General features: G+C 44.8%; 1 protein-coding gene across 5 annotated transcripts in view; it reads right to left on the bottom strand.

Annotated features, from left to right (window-relative positions):
• The window catches only part of KALRN (kalirin RhoGEF kinase), a 707,465-nt gene that overhangs the window by 160,852 nt on the left and 525,621 nt on the right, over positions 1–20,992 (bottom strand). For all 5 annotated transcript variants that reach the window (XM_030942180.1, XM_030942185.1, XM_030942189.1 and 2 more), the window contains exon 34: positions 636–882. In XM_030942180.1, coding sequence (XP_030798040.1) covers positions 636–882 — 247 coding nt within the window. The remainder of the gene's footprint in view (positions 1–635; positions 883–20,992) is intronic.

The following is a 20,992-nucleotide window of genomic DNA, read 5'->3' as shown; positions in this document are numbered from 1 at the left end:
GGTTTAGTCTCCCTGGCATGAGAAAAAGTGAGTAAACAGGCATGTCAAGGGAACACAGAGCTTACATACAATAAAAGCCAAGGCTAGAATACTTTATCTGTTGAAGGCACATAAAGGAGTCATGGACCTCAAACCCTGGCCGGGCTGAGGGCAGGATCAGATCTGACTCAGCTGTGGCTCCTCCTTGGGTGTGCCTGGTGTCTCCAGGTCAGCATGAGAGTACTTGGTGGGGGGTCAGAGAGCCAGAAGTTGCTGTGGAGGGGAGTGGGTCACAGTGGAGAAAGGATGAGTCTACGCCATATTTGGCCAAAGGTGGAAGAGGACTTTTCCGAATGTAGTGTGATACGATGAGAAAACCGGAAGAGATCTTAGAGGTTACTTAATTCAACCTTCATCTCTAAGATGAAACTGACTCATGAAGGCTAAATGACCTTCCCAAAGCCACACACAGTTACTTGGTAGCTCTTCCTCTCCCAGTTCCCAGCCCATTCACTTCACAATCAGGTCCCAAAGAAACCCCACAGGGTCAAAACGGGTCCACGAGACAGGTCGCTTCCATGGTGGTCTTCAGCTAGAGTCAGGCCAGCGCGCGTGGCCTCCTTGGTCTGTGCCTCCCACCCGCTCTGTTCTCCTACCTTTCACCAAGGGGAAGAAGCAGTCCATCTCCACGCTGCTTCGGGAGTGTGAGATGCACAGGGCGCTGCTGGGGACCAGGCCCTCCAGGGGCGGGCTCCGTTCCGTGGTGCGGACCAGACACCAACCAGGCCGCTCGCTGGGCCGCTCCAGCAGCTCCACCGTCTGCCCCACCTGGATGGTCAGCTCGCTGCTGTGGCCCGCACTGAAGTCCTGGAGGACTACTGTCAGCTCACATCCGCCGGAGAGCTTTGGTGGGTGGTGGTGGAGGGAGTAGAACAGGAGGGCAGGAGGAGGAAGGGGGAGAAATATGGGAGAGGGTTGGTGAGAGGGAATAAAGAAGGTGTGAGAGCAGAGGTAAGGAGGAAGAGAAGGGGGAAAAAGGGGAAAAATGGTGTTTAGGGTGGACAGACGGCAGAAGATGAAAAGGAGAGTTGAGAACAGGAAAGAAAACAAGAAAAAAAATGTAATTAGCACAGTGCTATATTCAATCACTCAGGCTTTCTAGCTGTAGCCACAGTCTGAAGCCTGCCCAGAACCAGGGCTTTGATTCTAATTCCTCTTGCTTCATTAGAGCTCGTTATTCCTTTGCCAAGCTTCAGCTAATTGTGCCGTTAAACCCCTTCCCTGTATGCCCCTTTACTCCTTCCAAGGTTTTACCCTGTGCTCTGTCCCTGCCCTGACTACCACCCTCAGACTCCTATTGTATGGGCATCTATTCTAACTCACCCCTCTCACTAGATTCTCACTAGATGATAGCGGATAATGGAAGAGACAACCTTCCTTCCTTCTAACCCCTGCAACACCTCCCATCCCCACCCCTTACTGGAGCCATCAGCCTAAAACTGAGGCTATGAGGACTACAAAAAGGATGAGACTTCAATTCAAAGGCAGACGTAAAGCAATGTCTGTCTGGGAGGGGAACAGCCTCCAAGGCTCAGGCACTAGGGACCGGGAGGAAGCATGAGAAGGGAGACCGGCCACTTCTTCCTTAGGAACATACCCCCAGCCCTCATGCTCCACGCCGGCTTCGCTCCACACTGCCGTTTTCCTACTTCACTGATCCTGGTGCAGAACCAATAAAAGGGGTTGACAGGAACAACCCCTACTGCTGAATGCTGGGAGTTCTCACTTTTTTGCCTTGGGGATTTGGCCCCACTTTCCCCCTTTCCTCTGGCTTCATATTTCCATAAGAATCCATTTGGTTATTAGTTTGTCTCATAGAACTAAGTACAGTCTCCCTCTTGGAAGAACAGCTGCACTGAGGGGCAGAGTGACAGGTAGGGAAGGGAAGGAATGAGGAGGATGAGGTCCAGCTTGCTAGCCTGTTATCCTCTAAAGTTCACCCCAAAAGCAGTTTGGAGGCAAAGTCCCTGCACCACTTCCAGGGAACCTACTTCAGTCTGTGCATCTCTGATGTAAGCCTTCAGGGCCCAAATTTTCTGCACCAGTGGCCATATGAATGCACTTGTCCAAATATATTGTGTAGCCATTTCCCACACATTCTGGGATGCTTCTGCCCAATGGCATACACAGTGAACGTCACAGTGAGTAGAGAATTAACAGTCCCACCAGGACCAAAAGCTCAGCATTCAGGACTGTAAGAAATTTCCAGTAAAGGGACTTCGATTTCAGAGGGGGCTTGAAAAGGTTAAAATAATGCATCAGACTGATGTTGGCAATATGCGTCACCCCCAGTCACAGGGCAGGGCGTCTGTGCTAAGCACATTCCCATAGGACTGCCATTGGGATCAGATTAGGAAATCTGCAGGACAGAAGGTAGAAGGTGGAAGGAGACAGAAAGAAATATTTTTCCATTTAACTCTCCTGGTCCCGTTAAATGCACAGTCTTCACTCCCCCACTCTCCTGGTGCTATCCTCCTTAAAAAGATCATATAGAGAAGGATTTTGTGGGATGGAGACCCCTCAAATCTCTAGAGTACTTTTACAGTTAGCAAAACACCTTTACATTAATTATCCACTTGGTCCTCACAATAACCAGGTAGTACTATCATCTCCATCTCATACATCAGGAAATTCAAGCTCAGAAATGTCAACATCAGTGGTTCGGCACTGAGTGTACACAAAAATCATGTAGAGAGCTTATAAAATGAAGATTCCCTAGCAGTTCCTTCTCTTGCTCCACCCCTCAATCACACATCATGATTCAGTAGGCCTGGGTCAGGGCCTGGGAGCGCCTTCCACTGCCCACAGACAGGGTCTCGTTCTGAACCCCAGGCTGGAATGCAGTGGTGCAGTCTTGGCTCACTGCAGCCTCTACCTCTCTGGCTCAAGTGATCCTCCCACCTCAGCCTGCTGAGTGGCTGGGACCACAGGTGTGCACCACCACACCCAGCTAATTTTTAAATTTTTTTGTAGAGACGTGGTCTCATGATGTTTGTCTTGAACTCCTGGGCTCAATTGATCCTCCTGCTTCCGTCTCCCAAAGTGCTGGGATTCAGATCCCAAAGTGCTCTGTAAGAAATACATTTCATATTTTTGACCAGGGAACACTACATGGGAATAGATATATCACTGAAACACAAGCTCAACTCTGACACTCTATTTTATGTTTTTCTCAATTGCTGTTGACATCCCACTAACTTGATTCCACCTCACTAATGGACTATGTAGAATGCCGGCCTAGATGACTGAAATTCTTTCTAACTGAGAGATTCTCTATCACTGAGCTTCTGCATCTCAATGGAGCTGCTCCTCTGTGACAATGCCAGGGGCTCAGGGTTGCTTCTTGAGGCCAAGCTCACACATAGCCGGGGATGCAACTTGCAGCCCTTTCAGGGCAACATGGTTGAGTCCAGGGATGAGTGTAGTCCTTTTGCAGACTGTTAGAGCAGAAGGGGCCTGAAACTCTAGTTGCAAACGGCCCAGCATGGCACCCAGATACAAGACCCACTGCCCCCTGGGGCGGGTTACAATCAGACCCACGGGCTGGACAGAAGAGGGTAAAAAGCCAGGCTTGTGTCTCTACAATTCAAGATACAGTTCCTGGCGAGAAGCCTGGATATGCCACTAGATGGCGGTATTTGCCTTCTGTAGGCTGCCTCGTTCAGACAAAGGAAGAAGCGGAAACAAGATCAATGGGCAATTTCTTCCATGCTCACACGTTATAGATAACCGGGCTCAAGCTTTACATGCAGCCCAAAAGCCATTATGGTTCAAATACAGGATGAATATCCTGGTTCACTTCACCTCAATGGCTTGATCAAAAATATTTACTACACCAGCTCCCTACCCTGGCAAGAAGTGAATTCCAAAGAATGGCCAACAAGGGAGGGTGCTGGGGAAATGGTTTGAGGGGTCAGGCAGAGCTGCTCCTGCAACAGTCCCTTCTCATCCTCTCCTCCAGGGAAGCTGTAGGGTGAGATTCTAAGACCAAAGTTATTCCTGCTCAGAAGATGCTGGGAGCTGAGTAGGCAGCACAGAATCTCAGCATGTATTCAGGTTAGGTTTTTGATTCTTCTCTGATCTTGTACCCCTGCTTCTGGAATCTTCTCTCATCTTATTCCCCTCACTGTATCCTCCCACTCCAGCAGCAAGTCCCTATCTGGCCTTTCATGCCTGAGTCTTGGCCCCCTTCCCGGGAGCTCTCAGATATTTTCTCTGCCTAGTTCCCTAGAACGCTGCCTAAGGCCTGCTAAGCCTTCTTGATGCTAATTGTCTGCCTGGCTTCCCTCCCAAGTGCCTCCTGCTGAGTCACCATCCAACTCCCTGTCCTTACTTTCCCAGTCTCTCTCCTTTCTGGGTCCTCGCCATTCCCAGTGGGGCCTGTTCCCCTGCTGACCAATCCCTGGGTGGACGTGGCCTCCCCACCCTCCACAGGGCTTCCCAGAGGGGCAGAAGGAGCTCCTCCCATCCTCACTTTCCTTCGGCTCCACAGTGATAGCTGTGTTGGCTTCTTTCCAGCATGGACTGCTACATACATAGGGGACATTTCGTAACCACTCTTTGTAACTCCATCTGCATTTTCAAAGTTCTCACTCACATTCACCAGAAATGATCACTTTCATTTATGAATATTTTTACATGATTAATATTTGGAGATTAACTGAACCTCCTTCTTGTATAAACTGTGTGAGCTAGATTGTCCCTGTGAGCTTCCCCATGTTCTGGAAAAGACACGGTTATTCCCTGATGGTTTCCCAATGGCATCCAGAGAGTGAGGACAGGACCCCTGAATAATTGTCCTGTTGTCATTTCAGAGCTTCCATTTGTGCACCTCTGTGTCTTTGCTCCATTCTCCAAGGCAGCATAGCCTCATTTAGGGCATGGGCTCTGCAGCTTCTCACCAGCTGTGTGACCAGGAGCAAGTTACTTCACCTCTTTGTCTCAATTTCTTCATCTGTCAAATGGGGATAATGACAGTACCTACTTCATAGCTTGTTGTGAAGATTAAATGAGATAATATTAAAGCACCTAGGATAGTGCCTTAAGCAGAGAGAGCTAAGTGATTGTCTAAAAAATAAGTTCTGGGCCAGGTGCAGTGGCTCGTGCTTGTAATCCCAGCATTTTGGGAGGCCAAGTGGGGTGGATCACTTGAGGTCAGGAGTTCCAGACCAACCTGGCCAAAATGGTGAAAGCCTGTCTCTACTAAAATTACAAAAAATTAGCCGGGTGTGGTGGGGCATGCCTGTAGTTCCAGCTACTTGGGAGGCCGAGGCAGGAGAACCGTGCAAACCTGGAAGTAGAGGTTGCAGTGAGCCGAGATCATGCCACTGCACTCCAGCCTGGGTGTCACTGTGAGACTCCATCTCAAAAAAAAAGTTCTGGAGGTATTAGTGAATTATTATTTAAATTTGGGAGGAAAGGAGTACAGAAGAAATTTTAAACATCAATTTTGATGGCATGTTGTTTGGTAACAGACTGTATACATGCACATACATTATTATGTAAATGAATCTTTTTTTTTTTTTTTCTTAAAGTCATCTTCATGGAGTTTTGCCCTAACCAGAAGAACTGACCCTGAGGCTCACTAGGGAAGGTGACTCAGACCTCCCTCAGATCAGCACATACTTTTCCTATTATAATAAAAACAAAGGAATGGTGGGACTGAGGATTTCCTTATGCAAAATCAGGATTCACTCTTGCCTCTTCATTCCACATTGCTTTCCAGGAAGCTTCCCTGTGAAGAAACCACCCCAGAGTCTGATACCTGCCCTCAATACTTGCCAAATGAGCCTTCTGATAACTGTGATTACTGACTTCTGACACTGCTTTGCAGAGTACTTGGATCTGATACTCTTGACAGAGGGGGAGCTGTGCCCAAGAGCACCCATCAGATAAGTCCGACCTCCTCCTCCTCCCCTGGCTGCCCGCCCGCCCGCCAACTTCTTCCATCTGATCATCTGATTCCTCCACAACTCTTAGCCAGCCCGAGGCACCAAGTTCACATAAATTAACATCTACATATGAACAGCCTCACAGGCGGCCAGAGCTGGCTGGCAAAAAAATACAAAGCTGGAGCATATCTACTTGGCACGGTTTCAAGGGCACCATGAGGTCCTGCCAACTCCTGTGCAAAAACTGTCTTTCTCCCCTCCCCCTAACACTCCCTGCACCTGTTGCTAATGCCTGGCATTTCTTCATCAGAAAGTGATTTCATCTAATTAGGTAATGTCCCTTACCATGAAACACCTCAAAGCAGAATATAATGATTCCTTTCCAAATGCAAAAAGATGAGATGCACCACACGAGTTACTTTAAGCATGAAAATGCTCATAATAGCATTTTTTCAAATGAGGAAAATTTTACAACAATAACATCACCCCCCTCCAATACTAAAATATAAAAATCTAACCAGTGGGAAGTGGGTGAGGGTTAAAAAGTTACCTATTGGGTACTATGCTCACTATCTGGGTGACAGGATCATTTGTACCCAAAACCTCAGCATCACACAATATACCTAGGTGACAAAACTGCATGTGTAACCCTTGAATCTAACATGGAAGTTGAAATTATTTTAAAAACCTAACAGGAAGGGAATTACTCACTAAGTGAGTAATTATGCAGCCATTAGATTATTTATAAAACTTTGTAATAGCTTGAAGACTATATAAAGTAAAAAAAAAATTTAAAGGACAAGATGTACAGTTGTATATATAACTGTGTGAACATCATCAACGACTTAGCAACCCTATTGATAGGAAACAAACAGAAAGAAAACTCATGGAAATGTTAACACTGGTATTGTTGGGTGGTGCACTGTGGGTAATTTTCCCTCTGGCTTTCTCATCTCCAGTATTGCTCAGTGTTTCTTACATAAGTGCTGTTTTATAATGAAAGTAATGATAACATCAACAATAACAACCTCTAAAACAAATCGACAAAGGTAATGGGAAAAATGAAAATATCTCAAGGAGGCATAACGCTTTGAGGGGAAAAATGGGGCAGTGATGGACAGTTTCCAATTTTGCTCTAGGGCCACTATAGAAGCTTCAGGAAAGCCCCAAATTGCTGATGATGCTTTAGCATAGCTGCTTCAAATCCTTCCTCTACTAAACCTCTGTCCCTGCCCTGCTATAAAACTCTGAAGGGCTCTCCAGAAACTAGGTTCCTTTAAAAGAGCTTAGTGCTGTGCTTTTATCTTGAATTGATTATAATTTTTTTTAGCAAATGTGTAAAGCAATGTCTGGGCATTTAGGAACATTGTTGTGGAGCTCTGGGATTACATCAATTTGTATGTTGGAAGTCCATGAAGCTGCCAGGTCCAATTAAGAGGCTAAAGTGTCTTTGCTCGCTGGAACTGTGGCTTCTACCAACTGCAACTGAAGGAGCTATTTGGTTTAGCTGTTTCCCATGGTGCGTAAATGAGCACCATGGTCTCCCGGTCTTGTAGGTCTTGTGAACTGCATAGTAATTAATAGTGGGAAGAATGCAGGAGTGGGAATCAGGAGGCCTTGGTGCTGGTACAGGTTTTATCCATGTATGACACTCAGCAAGCCCCTTCCCTTCTTCATACCTAAATTTCCCCATATTTAAGATGAGGAAATTGTACTCCAGGGCCACTTCCAGTTTTAATAATTGATAAATAGAGTAGTTTCTCTATTGACTCTCTGACACAGTGCAACTGAATTTTCTTGAGCACTTACCATTAATGTGTTGCCTTGTTTACTTAAATTATGTGTTACTCTTATCCGATGTAAGATCCAGAAGAGCAGAGCATTCTGTCTTGCTCATGGTCATATCTCTCGAGTTTAGAGCAATGCCTGGCATACAGCAAGTGATAAATATCTGTTGAATGCGCGAGTGAATAAATTCCATGAATTATTGCCTGATATATAACTGAGATGCCTAGTTACAATGTCTGAGAGTTCTCTCCCATTGGCTGCCCACCTATTCCTATTAGTGTCTTGCAGATGACTGTTAATTTTTTATTCTGAGCCCCTTTCAACCAAATTTATCTTGCCCTTTAATCATGTGTCTATATCTCCATGAATTCCTAAACCTGACAAAAATAACATAAGGTGTTAGTGGGGGGAGACATAAATCCACAAGAACAAAGAGAATGGGAGGTAGTGAAGAAGATAACTTATTTATTTATTTACTTATTTATTTATTTTTGAGACAGAGTCTTGCTCTGTCACCCAGGCTGGAGTGCAGTGGCGCGATCTCAGCTCGCTGCAAGCTCCCCCTCCCAGGTTCACGCCATTCTCCTGCCCGGCCGAGAACTTTTTTTTTCTTTAATGACAGAAAGCAGATGCAAGAATGATACTGACTTGGTAGAATGAGAAGAAGAGATTCAAGTTCCTGCCAGTTATCTCTGCCCAACCCTCAGACAGGTCCAGGGAGTGGAAGCACCAGACGGCACTGAGGGTGGAACTACAGGTGGGGCTAAAACAGGAAGACGGGACCCCTAGATCCCTCTTCTATCCTATGTGCACTTTCCCGAAAAATGAAATTCAGTGAAGGCTTAAACGTAGAATGGAGAGATGGCTAGTATCCTCGTCCCTCTTGGATCCCAGAATGCTAGCAGCCACATATAACATGTTAGGGAGATTTTAGAACCATTCATGGGAGAAACCAAGAGATGTACAGATACTCAAATACTGGCCTTTAGAGATCCCTCTCTGCTCCCAAAACCTCCAGTGCCCTGCCAGATCACTTCACAGTGAGAACTTTAAGTCAACAAGTTCCTTTCTTTACACAGAATATGGAGTCAGCCTTTGTGCCTCAGTCATAAATGTGAATATTCAGCTATAGATTACCAGACTTTTCAGAAAACCCCCCCTAACAGAGACCAAAATAAATAAACAGAAAAAGGACCAGGAACTTGGAGGAAACAAAATGCAAGCAGGACAATAAAACATCAGTAACACGATAAAATCCTCAGAAAGATAAGAGAGGATATTGTATCCATGAAAAAAGAACAAGCTGTTACACAAAGGGAAAAAGTTGTAAAATGAGAAAAAGCTCTCAGAAATTAAAAATATTATGGCCGAATTGAAACATTTCATAGATGAGTTGCAAGATAATGTCAAGGAAATTTTCCAGAAAATGGAACAACAACACTGAAAAGGGAGAATGTAATCTGAGGGCCTTTTGGTCAAGTTGAGCATGTAGCCTACTAAAAACCCCAACTTAATTCACAGGGGCTTCTCAAACCTCCATCTCCCAAGTCAAGTGGTTCTCTTGCCTCTGCCTCCCAAGTAGCTGGAATTACAGGTGCTTGCTACCAAACCTGGCTAATTTTAGTATTTTTAGTAGAGATGGGGTTTCACCATGTTACCCAGGAGGCCTTGGTGCTGGTGCAGGTTACCCAGGCTGGTCTCGAACTCCTGGGCTGAAGTGATCCTCCCACCTTGGCCTCCCAAAGGGCTGGAATTACAGGCGTGAGCCACGGTGCCTGGCTTCTGCCTGTTCTTCATCTCTGTACTCCCTGTCTAGGCTTCAGAGAACATCTGGACTAGACACTGACTCAAGTTTGGGTGAGAAGGGCAGAGCCATCCTCTCCTCAGGGAAAGAAGAGGCAGTAGTAGCAACTGGTATTTATCCTCCCTTCTATCTTCATCTCATTGCCCCTAGGGAACCCACACAAGCTGTCAATAGAGATGCAGCTAGGAGGATTAACCCCCTGGCAATGAACTTTGCCTCTGCAAAACTGCCCCTCAGCCTGGAGGTAACTGTCCAACTGTCCTGTCTACAAGGAAGCATCTCCTGGCTCCTTTTGCCTAACTGAGGCTGTCTATATTGCTGGCTTGTGCTTGCGCAGGAAGGCATTTGATTGTGCTTGCGCAGGAAGGCATTTCCTGCAACACACCCTATAGCTTGGGAAGGAGAAAAGAGCTCATAGACATGATTCTGAAAATCCCAAGGCTACCTGCAGAAGAGGGAGGAGGTGGCTGCGTGAAACTTGACATAAAAAAGCGCAACTCATGGTTAGAGAGAGATAAGAAGTTATGGGCTTCTCTGAAAGCCCCAGGCATTCCTGTAAATTGTCTACTGTGTGGACTGTGCAACACTGGAAAATTGAACTTCAGAGGAAACCAGGCCAAAGACCAGAGACGATTTTCACGGAAGTGCAAAATGTCATCAAACCTCAATTATTCAGATGTGGGTAACCACTTCCCTTTCTATGGATTACTGGGTCTGGAGCTAGACTGCTTAGGTATGAATCTGTCTCCATCGCTACTAACTGTATTATCTGGAGCAAGTTAATTAGTCTTTCTTTGGCTCATTTTCCTTATTTGTAAAGTAGGAATCATATTAATTTCTGCCATATAGAGTTGTTGGAAGGATTACATTAACACAGGTAAACCCTGACATGCATTACATGCTTAATAAATGTTATCTATTGTTTATCCAGTAATCATAACTTGGCATGCACTCGAGATGTGTTTTCTTGCACTGATGTCTTGTGTTGAGGAGTAGAAATCCATTTCCAGGGCTGGGTGCAGTGGTTCATGCCTATAATCCTAGCATGTCAGATCACCTGAGGTCAGGAGTTCAAGACCAGCCTGGTCAACATGGTGAAACCCTGTCTCTACCAAAAATACAAAAATTAGCCAAGCGTGGTGGCACGTGCCTGTAATCCCAGCTACTCAGGAGGCTGAGGCAGGATAATCACTTGAAATTGGGAGGTGGAGGTTGCAGTGAGCAGAGATTGCAGCATTGCACTCCAGCCTGGGTGACAAGAGCGAGACTCCATCTCAAAAAACAAACAAACAAAGAGAAATCAATTTTCAAAGCACCCATAATGACATATATTAAGATAATCTGGCAGACTAGAAAGAAAAAAAAAGTAAACTATTCCCAAACCCAGGGTTCAAAGATTTAGTGCCCTAAATTTAGGCTATAATTTCCCTTTGTAGAGCCATGGATGTGACCTTCTGCTGTTCCTATACTGGGCATCCTAGAGAAACAACAGACTGGAATCAGACTGGGGAAGAGAATTCTTGGAACTGGTTGCCAAATCAGGGTAGATAACACACATTTATTTACACTGTGGTTGTAGGGTGGAGGTTAAGGTATCCACTCACACATAGAAACCTGGCAAAGTAATTCCTGGAAAGAGGCCAAGCTCTCCTCTGGTTGACCAGGAAACTCTGATTGCTCTAATTATCGTTAGGTAACCTGGGGACAGGCAGCCGGTCTTCCAGGACTGGAGATGGGAAGAGGGCACAGGCAGAGCACCTGAGAGGGGAACAATCTGCCTCTGTAAGGGGTCTGGCTGGGAGCAGAGTGCCTTACAGATTGATGTTCAGAAGAAAGAGTACATTCTAAATGTTTTGATTCAGAAAGCAAATACTCCTGGTCACCGTCTCTCAGGCCAGAAGAAATGTCAGCAGACATCTTGTTAATTTTTCATCTTCAGGCAGACTAAGATAATAATTAACATCTGTATGGCCCTTTATAGTTTATAAACTCTTTCATAGACATCATCTGACCCTCATAGATCTCATAAGGTTGGCATTATCATCTGATTTTATAGATGAGGAAATTGAGGCTCAGAGAGGTGAAATGACTAGCTAAAGACTGCATCCTAATAACTAACTGCAAAGGCAGGACTCCAAGCCTAGTGAGTCCAGCCTCCTCATCCATGCACTTCTTATTCTGAGTCAGCTGCTAAGCTTCACAAGCATGAGGCCATCTCCAGCTGTGCTGGCACCACCCCAGATCCAACACATGTGCCCAGCAATGAGTAGAATTGGCAGCAGCAACAGAAAGGGTTCCCAGCATCTTAAAGCATCTTCATGTCAAGTTTTTGCCCTCAGCAAATTATTAGGGTTTCCCATTATCCCTGACCTTATCTTCTTCAGTGTAAAGGTAGGCCTTTATCTATGACCCCATACTTTCCATTTGCTCAGGTTAACCCACTTACTGGGTGAGTCCTAATGTGATTTTCTGCTCCCATCAGCTATTGTTGGTTGGTTTTGCTTTGGGACTGACTGCTATCCCAAGATTCACCTCTGGTTCATGACATCATGCCTCCTTTATCTCCTCCTCTCACCATCCTCTCTGGATACCAACTATCACGACATGTCCTCTAGACAACACTTTGTACTGTTCCCTTGACCATGTGCATGTGCATGGTTTATGATCCAGCTCCATCTTCTTTGTTTTTTTTTTTTTTTTTTTTTTTTTTGAGACGGAGTCTTGCTCTGTCACCCAGGCTGGAGTGCAGTGGTGCGATCTCTGCTCACTGCAAGCTCTGCCTCCCGGGTTCACGCCATTCTTGTGCCTCAGCCTCCCGAGTAGCTGGGACTACAGGCGCCTACCACCAGGTCCGGCTAATTTTTTGTATTTTTAGCAGAGATGGAGTTTCACCGTGTTAGCCAGGGTGGTCTTGATCTGACCTCATGATCCTCCCGCCTTGGCCTCCCAAAGTGCTGGGATTACAGGTGTGAGCCACCGCGCCCGGCCTTAACTTCTTAATTTTCAATTCAGACCAGCTCTCCAGGGACAAAAAGAGCAAAGGCAGAGGTCTAGTGGCAATAAGTAGCCACTAGAGGGAAGCAAAAGCTAGGCTTTTCTAAAGGAAACACGTGCTTGGGTTCCTTGATCAGAACACTGGTCCCATAGAGACTCACACTACCCTAACTAGGGCAACCACCAGCCCGCAGAGGAAATATAAGACAAAAGAAAATGCATACAGTAGGTGGCATATATTGGGGGCTCAACACGTTTCCTGGGTGAAATTCCTAATTTTAGAAATGAGAAAGCAGAGACTATGGCAAGTAATGGGATCTGATCACAAAACTAGGTAGTGTCAGGGCCCAGTCTTGCAGATTCTCTTTCCCTCACCCTGCACCAGGCCTCTTCCTCTTCCTCCCTCCCGGCTCCCTCCACTATAGCTCAGCCCAGATGAACTACCTGTCCCTCCCAATCTCAAAACATTTTTGGAGAAACCGTAGTCATTTGAGACTCTTTTGCCTACCCCTTATATCTTATCTATCACTTAGTCCTGCAAAGTTATTAAGTCTTTCCTTTGTCTCTTGGAAGCCCCTATGCCCATCCAGGTGTTTATCACCCGCCTCTACATTTCTGCAGGTGTCTCCTCGTTAACTGGTCTCTCCCACTCTCCATTCTCCTCATAACACTCTCTTATTTCAGAATTTACATGGGCTCTGCCACCCTCATCCTGGCATTCAAAGCCCTTTGTAACACTTCCCCACCCACTTCCTCAATCTCAGCGTTCACTACTTGTCTGTGTATTTTATCTGCTTGATCTCTTGAGGCTGCCCCAAATGTGTCCTGGCCATTTCTGCCTTTGGACTTCCGTGGATGGGCAATGTTCCATCTCAGTTGTTTCCCTTTTCCTCTCCAGACCCTGTCTTTCCCATTTTTGGAGGTCAAGTACAACTCTTAATTCCCCACCTCTCTCACATTCTTTGGTAGTGATCTCTACAGTGATGTCCTCTTCCTGGGACTAATTTTGTTCATCCTACACATTTTAACACTGAAGCAGTGAGAAGGACATATTTTGGATGGCTTGTGTGTATATATGTGTATACTATAAAGCTAAAATAAAACAGTATTCCCTATTTGGCTTACTGAATAGTCATTTTTAGAATGGCTTCTAAGTTTTATCACTTTTCTCCTATTTTATGGCATTGTTTCAACAATAAGGCATCCCAGAGCTCTGTGTTTGGCATTAGTCAGAAGGACCCGTGTGTGTGTGTGTGTGTGTGTGTGTGTGTGTGTGTGTGCGCGTGTTGGCTTCTTGGGGTTTTCTTTCCTTAAAAAAAAAGCCAGTATTTCTTGTCCATAATCTGTGTTTCAGTTGGCAGTGGCAAGATAGAGGAGGCTGAGGGAATTGGTAAGTCTAGGAGGTCACTAGACTACATCATGGTGATTTATAATCTGGGTTTTGAACTCAGTAGCCCTGAGTCTGAATTCAAGTTCCACCACTGACTAGCTGTGTTACTGTAGAAATGTTAAAGATGTAAGTTCTCTTTCTAAGCTTCAGTTCCTTGTCAATAATATTAGAACACTCAGTTCAGTTCCTCACTGAAAAAGATTAAGATAAGTACCAACGTAATAGGGCTGCTGTTTCAATTAAAGATTATCATGCATGGGACCAGGCACGGTGGCTCATGCCTATAATCCCAGTACTTTGGGAGGCTGAGGCAGGCAGATCACCTGAGGTGAGGAGTCTGAGACCAGCCTAGCCAAGATGGTGACACCTCGTCTCTACTAAAAATACAAAAATTAGCCGGGCGTGGTGGCATATGCCTGTAGTCCCTGCTAGTTGGGAGGCTGAGGCAGGAGAATCACTGGAACCCAGCAGGTGGAGGTTGCAGTGAGCTGAGATTGCGCCACTGCTCTCCACCCTGGGCAACAAGAGTGAAACTCCATCTCAAACAAAATAAAACAAAAAGATTATAATGCATGTGAACACTTGATACCTACTTAATGGCTGTTGTTATTATTTGGTGTGATTAAGTCACTGAGGGCACATGGAAGACTCCCTTCTAGACCCTCTGAATGTCCCACGGTCCTGCTGAATGGCTCAGTGGTGCTGAGCAAAGAGGTTTCAGAAGAATTGGACAGTTTTGCCTTCCATTTGATAGCTGTAAGAGATGGGGGCTAGATATTATGGGAGATAATTAAACTGTTGGTCCCATTAGAATATTTGGGCTAGATTTAAGATTTAATAGCTACGGCATAATACAAAGTCAAGATGGCAGACCGTCCAAAAACTGGGAAGAGAGGGTAATTTTATCCTCCTTTAAATGTAAGTCAACCATACCAATATGGATTGAGAGCAGTCAGCTAGTTTCAGAGAAAGCAGAGAAAGTTCTACTTATAAATTTTTACAATTCTTTCTTTCCTGTACCCCTTCCCCTGTAGTTAGCAGTTTGGTAGCTAGAAAGAGCCAGCTTGACTTGAAATATGTCCTGGACAAAATATTATAACAAAGAAGGTGAGCAAGGACTTGGTGATGAAAGCTTAGGCCCTTGGGAACACCAACCACGCTCGCTGAGAGTTCCTTGTGGCAGTGCTTAGATGGACAGCAAATTTCTTTTTATCTTTAGGAAAAAACAGAACCTGGAGGAACACTTGGGCAAGTTATAGAAAACCTGGCAATTACCCCTGTGAGAAGGCTCCTATGCCCCCATTTTAGCAAACAGGGAGAAGAATGAGCTCTTAGCTATGGAGATGGTTAATAGTATCAACCTCACAACATGTTTGGTATATGTAAGAGAAAAAAAAGAGAGTTCCCTGCTTGAGCCCAAAAGTTTGGGGTACATAGGGGTAAGGGGGTGGCTGGTGGGTGGGGAGGGGCACAACCATAACCAGCATCATGATAGGGGAGCCACACTGTGACCATCAGATATCCTTTCTCCCTCCCTGCTCTCCTGGGACTTCAGCTACAGGCAATGTATTGGATTTCAATCTAGAGACAGTCACTCTGGGTACAGGTTGGGCATGGTGGCTCATGTCCTACAACCCTAGCACTTTGGGAGGCCCAGGCAGGAGGATTGCTTCAGGCCAAGAGTTCAAGATCAGCCTAGGCCACACAGCAAGACTCTGCCTCTACAAAAATAAAAAAAAAAATTAGTTGGTATGAGCCTGTAGTACCAGCTACTCAGGAGGTTGAGGTGGGGGGATTGCTTGAGTCCTGGAGTTGGAGGCTGCAGTGCCACTGCACTCCAGCCTAGATGACCAAGTGAGACCTTGTCTCTAAAATATACTAAATAAATACAAATTATTTTGACCTGGCACAGTGGATTATACCTTCAATCCCAGCACTTTGAGAAGCCCAGGCAGGAGGATAGCTTGAAGCCAGAAGTTCGAGGCCAGCCTGGGCAACACAGTGAAATCCTTGTCTCTATAAAAATAAATAAATGAAATTTAAAATAAATTAAAATGGAATTTAAAAAAGAGGTACTCCTCTCCCAGTGCTTTGACCACCCGTTCTGGAGGGTTTTGGTCGACTTCAAACAAATTTGGTTTCTGAAAGGAAGAGACTGTGTAGAAAGTTCTCTTTTAAGGCTGACCTCAAGTTCTTTGTTCATTCATTCACTCATTCGTTCACTCAACAAATCTGTGTGAGTATTCTGCCTCTGGATTCATAGCCAGGACAGAATATAGTTCCCAAATACCTGCCAAGCCCACAGACATGTATCCCTAGCATATATGGGCCAGGATGTCTCTGTATTCTTGAAGTTCTCTCACGGCTGAGACCTTCCTAAACTGCATTTTCACCAACCTCTTCCACCTGCTTCTCATCTCCTTGAAAAGGCTTCACTAGACTCTGAGACCTACAAGAGATCCTTCCAAGACACTCCATACCTCCTTTCAGCTGCATCTAAGATGGATCCACACTGGGCACTGTGAGCTCTAAGACCATCCCCTATATTGTGAGGGTACAAGGTTTCCATGGTGAAGGAGGCATTCGGATTTTGTACTTCTCTATCCCTAACCCCCAACCCAACTTCCACAACAACCCTCTTCTATACTGGAGTCCATATGAAGTCATTGTTAAAATCACCACTGCCTGCCTGCCTGCCTGCCTGCCTGTCTGCCTTCCTTCCTTCCTTCCTTCCTTCCTTCCTTCCTCTTTCTTTCTCTTTCTTTCTTTCTCTCTCTCTTTCTCTCTTTCTCTCTTTCTTTCTTTCTTTCTTTCTTTCTTTCTTTCTTTCTTTCTTTCTTTCTTTCTTTCTTTCTTTCTCTTTCTTTCTTTCTTTCTTTCTTTCCTTCTTTCTTTCTTTCTTTCTTTCTTTCTTTCTTTCTTTCTTTTTCTTTCCTTTCTTTCTTTTTCTTTCTTTTTTCTTTCTTTCTCTCTCTCTTTCTCTCTCTCTCTTTCTCTCTCTCTCTCTCTCTTTATTGACATAAGGTCTCACTCTGTCACCCAGGCTGGAGTGCACTGGCATGACCACGGTTTATTGCAGCCTTGACCTCCCAGGTTCAAATGATCCTCCCAGCTCAGCCTCCCAAGTAGCTGGGACTACAAGGTACATGCCACCATACCTGGCTAATTTTTTTTTTTTTTTTTTTTTTTTTTTGAGAGATGGGGGTCTCACTATGTTGCCAGAGCTGGTTTGGAACTCCTGGGCTCAAATCTGCCCACCTCCCAAATTATAGGGATTACAGGTGTGACTGGCCATATCACTGCCTTTCAATCACTAAGCACTTTGACAAAGTAACAGAGTTGTCAGCAAAAAGGACAACGGTGGTTATCTTCTTTTGAAAATGGCCATTTTATTTAAAAAATGGGATTAGTGGCTAAGTGCCTTCCCTTTCCCATGGTAAGTTACTCTCCAGGTTTTCTAGTTGCTTCTGTTTACATTAAGGGAACTAGAACAAGGGAGACAACTTAGGGGAAAAAATCCTGTGTGTGATCTCTGCTTTCTCAACCATAATGCATCTCTTTTCTCAGTCAGGTGTGGGCAGGGTTATGTTCTAAGCTTGGGCTGAGAGATTTCAGAGTTAAGACAGTTGCTGTCCTTATCTAAAATAATGTTCCTTTAGAGAGGTCTGGGCTCTCTAGGACATCCAAGAAGCTCCATCAAGGTGAGGCTGTGGCATAAAGTCTCAGCCAGCATCCCATACCTTCCTTAATGGGGACACTGAACAGAGGTTAAATGACACATCCACCCTCACAGCAGGTGGGGCCCAACCCCCTGCCCTGGCCTCTGGGCTGAGGTCATTGAGACCCAGCCCAGAGACTCCATCTCTTGGAGCAAAGGACAGGAAGCAGAGGTCCCTCACTGCCGGGCTCCAGGACAGTCATGTCCCTGTGTGAGCTTCCCACACTGCCTACAGTTGCTGCCAGCAGCAATGAAATGAATTCTTGAAAAAAATCTCAGCATATAAGATTTGAGAAAAGAAAAATACCCTACACATCAGGGAACCTTGAAATTATAGCAAGAAATTTATGATTCATTCCCTAGGCATAAAACTACTGTGTTACAGCCACTACTAATGCCACTGAATTTCCCAGGGTCTACTGTTGACCCTCAGGCTCGCCAGCAAAGGAGGCAGAACGTAAGAGACCTCAATATTTAGAGGGTTTTACATTTCCTATACAAAAAAAGAGCAAATGAAGAGTGAAGAGCTAGCTGCTACAGTAAAAGAGGTAGGATTATTGGTCAGTGTGTAGCAAATCAAATGTAAGGTAATATAGGAATTGTGGGAACCTTCCCGGTATCACATATTCTTAAACGCAACAAGGTCATAGAGAAAAAACATGGATATCACTCCTAGCCTTAACATTTAAGTGGGTTCCCTTTGTGTATAATAAAATCCTAACTCCTTCACAAACATCCTCTAGTACCTGCCTTTCTGATCTCACCTTCTTCCACGGCAACTACAGTCTACAGGCCCAGCCACACAGTGGCTTTGGTCAGCTTCCCTTCTGCCTAGAGCACCCTACCCTCCAGTCCGCATCTGCCAAGTTGCCCTGCCTCTTTAGGATTGAGCTCAAATTCCATACTAACTGATTAATTATCTCATTGATTCATTGAACAATACTTACGAAGTGCTTATTATGTGCCAGGCAGTCCTTTAGGCCCTGGGGATACAGCACTGAACACAACAAACACTTCTGCCTTCATGGAGTCTGTATTCTTGAGGAGGTAATCAAGATAATGGCAAAATAATAAAGATGTTACATAGTGAGATATATAGATGTAGATATATAGATATAGATATAGATATAGTTTTGTTTTGTTTTGAGATGGAGCTCTGTCACCCAGGTTGGAGGGCAGTAGCACAATCTCCTCTCACTGCAACCTCTGCCTCCTGAGTACAAGCGATTCTCCTGTCTCAGCCTCCCGAGTAGCTGGGATTACAGGCACCCACCACCAAGTCTGGCTAATTTTTGTATTTTTAGTTGAGACAGGGTTTTGCCATGTTGCCTAGGCTGGTCTCGAACTCCTGACCTCAGGTAATCCACCTGCCTTGGCCTCCCATAGTGCTGGGATTACAGGCATGAGTCACTGCACCCGGCCCCCTTGTGATAAGTATTAAAGGGAAAAAATAAAGCAGGGAAAGGGTATGAAAAGTGCCAGGGTGCATGTATGGTAGTGGAGTGGTTTGCATATCTTCTGCAAGGCTTTACAAACCGCATGGCTACAGAATTGTTTCCTTCCTTCATGTTCCCAATGCACATGATGGTTTCCTTTATTACAGTATTTAACATAAGCTTAGGTACCTCCATGACAATATTTAATGTAAGCTTCCGTGTTATTTATATTTGGGCTAGTTACATATATGAGTCATGCTCTGTCATGCTCTGCAACTAGAGTTGGAGTACCTAGAGGTTTTGTACCTTCAAACCCTTGCCCCTAGACATGATTTACATAGCATCTGTTCACTCAGTGTTTCCTGAATTGAAAGAAAACTCTGCCCACAGAAGTCAGAATCTAATGCACCCTTGCTTCTGTTTTTCCCTTGTCTTTCTTTTCTTATACTGTTCTCTCCTTGTTTTACCCTTTTGTTTGCATCAGAGGTTTTCTCAATATTATCCTGAGAAGACACCCTTATAAATTAATTTATCTTCTACTAATTACTGCTGAATGAGAATTATCTTTCATCAAGTAATTGAAAAAAATCCTTCTGATTTCTGATGGAAACTCATTTATAAAGAAAATGCCACATTAAAGGAAACCTTCTGCGGTGTTTCGAAAATATGTTCACAAATTTTTTAATACTTCACCCTTTAGGGATTGGTGGAATTGAATTCCTCTCTCCTCTACTTGAGTGTGGGCTGGGTTTAGTGACTGTTTTGAATGTCTAGAATATGGTGGAAGTGTTGATGCGTGACCTCTGAAACTAGGGGAGAAAAGGCATTGCTGCTTCCTCCTTGCTCTCTATTGAATCACTCACTCCGGGGGAAGCCAGCCACCGTGTCATGAGGACATTTAAGCAGCCCTAGAGAGAGGTCCGAAAGGTGAGAAACTGAGGCCGCCTGCCAACAGCCATGTGAGGGAGCCACCCTGGAAACAGATCTAGCCCCAGTCAAACCTCCAGATGACTGCAGCTCCAAGCGACACCTTGACTACCGCCTCACAAGAAACCCTGGGCCAGAAACACCAGGCAAAGCCAATCCTGGATTTCTGACCCACAGAAACTACTACATAATAAATATTGTTTTAAGTCTCTAAGTTTTGAAGTAATTTGTTAGGGAGCAATCGATAATTGAGTGAGTGCTACTCTGGTACCATCAGTGACATTGAGGAAGTTAATTAACCTCTCTAAGCCTTAGTTCCTCATCTGCAAATAAAGGGAGTTTGGGTCGGAGGACTCTGAGGAGTGCCAATGCTAACACCTTATTCTCTCCAAACAAAGCACTCTAGGAATAATGCAGTTTGGGTCAGCTATGTGTAAAGGGTAACAACCTTGAGCTCTCCTGGCTATTTCTGCAGATTCTGACAAGAAGGGGTCATCATCTGAACCCAGAAGTACAAGCTTTGTGCTGGAAAGTGATATTCAATTTATAAAGGGATATCCAAAAATCCTACAAATGGAATATTTTATGCTTTGAGGGACTTACAGGAGGTAATATAATATGCTTTATGTGAGTGTGGTGCCTCATAGTTGACAAAGTGTTTTCATGTGTATCATTTCACTTAACCCTTATAAATCTCCATTTTACAGACAGAAAGCTGAGGCTCAAACTTGCTCCAAGTCACACGGCTACTAAGTTCCAGAGTTGAAAACTGAACCACAAATTCTTTGTTGTTAAATTCTATTTTTCATTACTTTCAGCCGCCTCCCTGATGATTTACTTATTTTATTTTGATTATAATATTAAATTAAGCAGGCCAAGGACATTGTCTAACATGGCCACAAACCCTTCTACAGGAAGCTGCCCTGCTTATAGCTGCTGACAAGGCAGGTCTAAGGCAGTATCTTCTTCTATCACATAACGCCAGTCCATTCTGTGCCCACAGGT

This window comes from Rhinopithecus roxellana, chromosome 1 (genome assembly GCF_007565055.1).
Source record: "Rhinopithecus roxellana isolate Shanxi Qingling chromosome 1, ASM756505v1, whole genome shotgun sequence".
Lineage (NCBI taxonomy): Eukaryota > Metazoa > Chordata > Mammalia > Primates > Cercopithecidae > Rhinopithecus > Rhinopithecus roxellana.
Note: the sequence above shows the minus strand (reverse complement) of the source record. Positions and strands in the feature narration are given on the sequence as shown.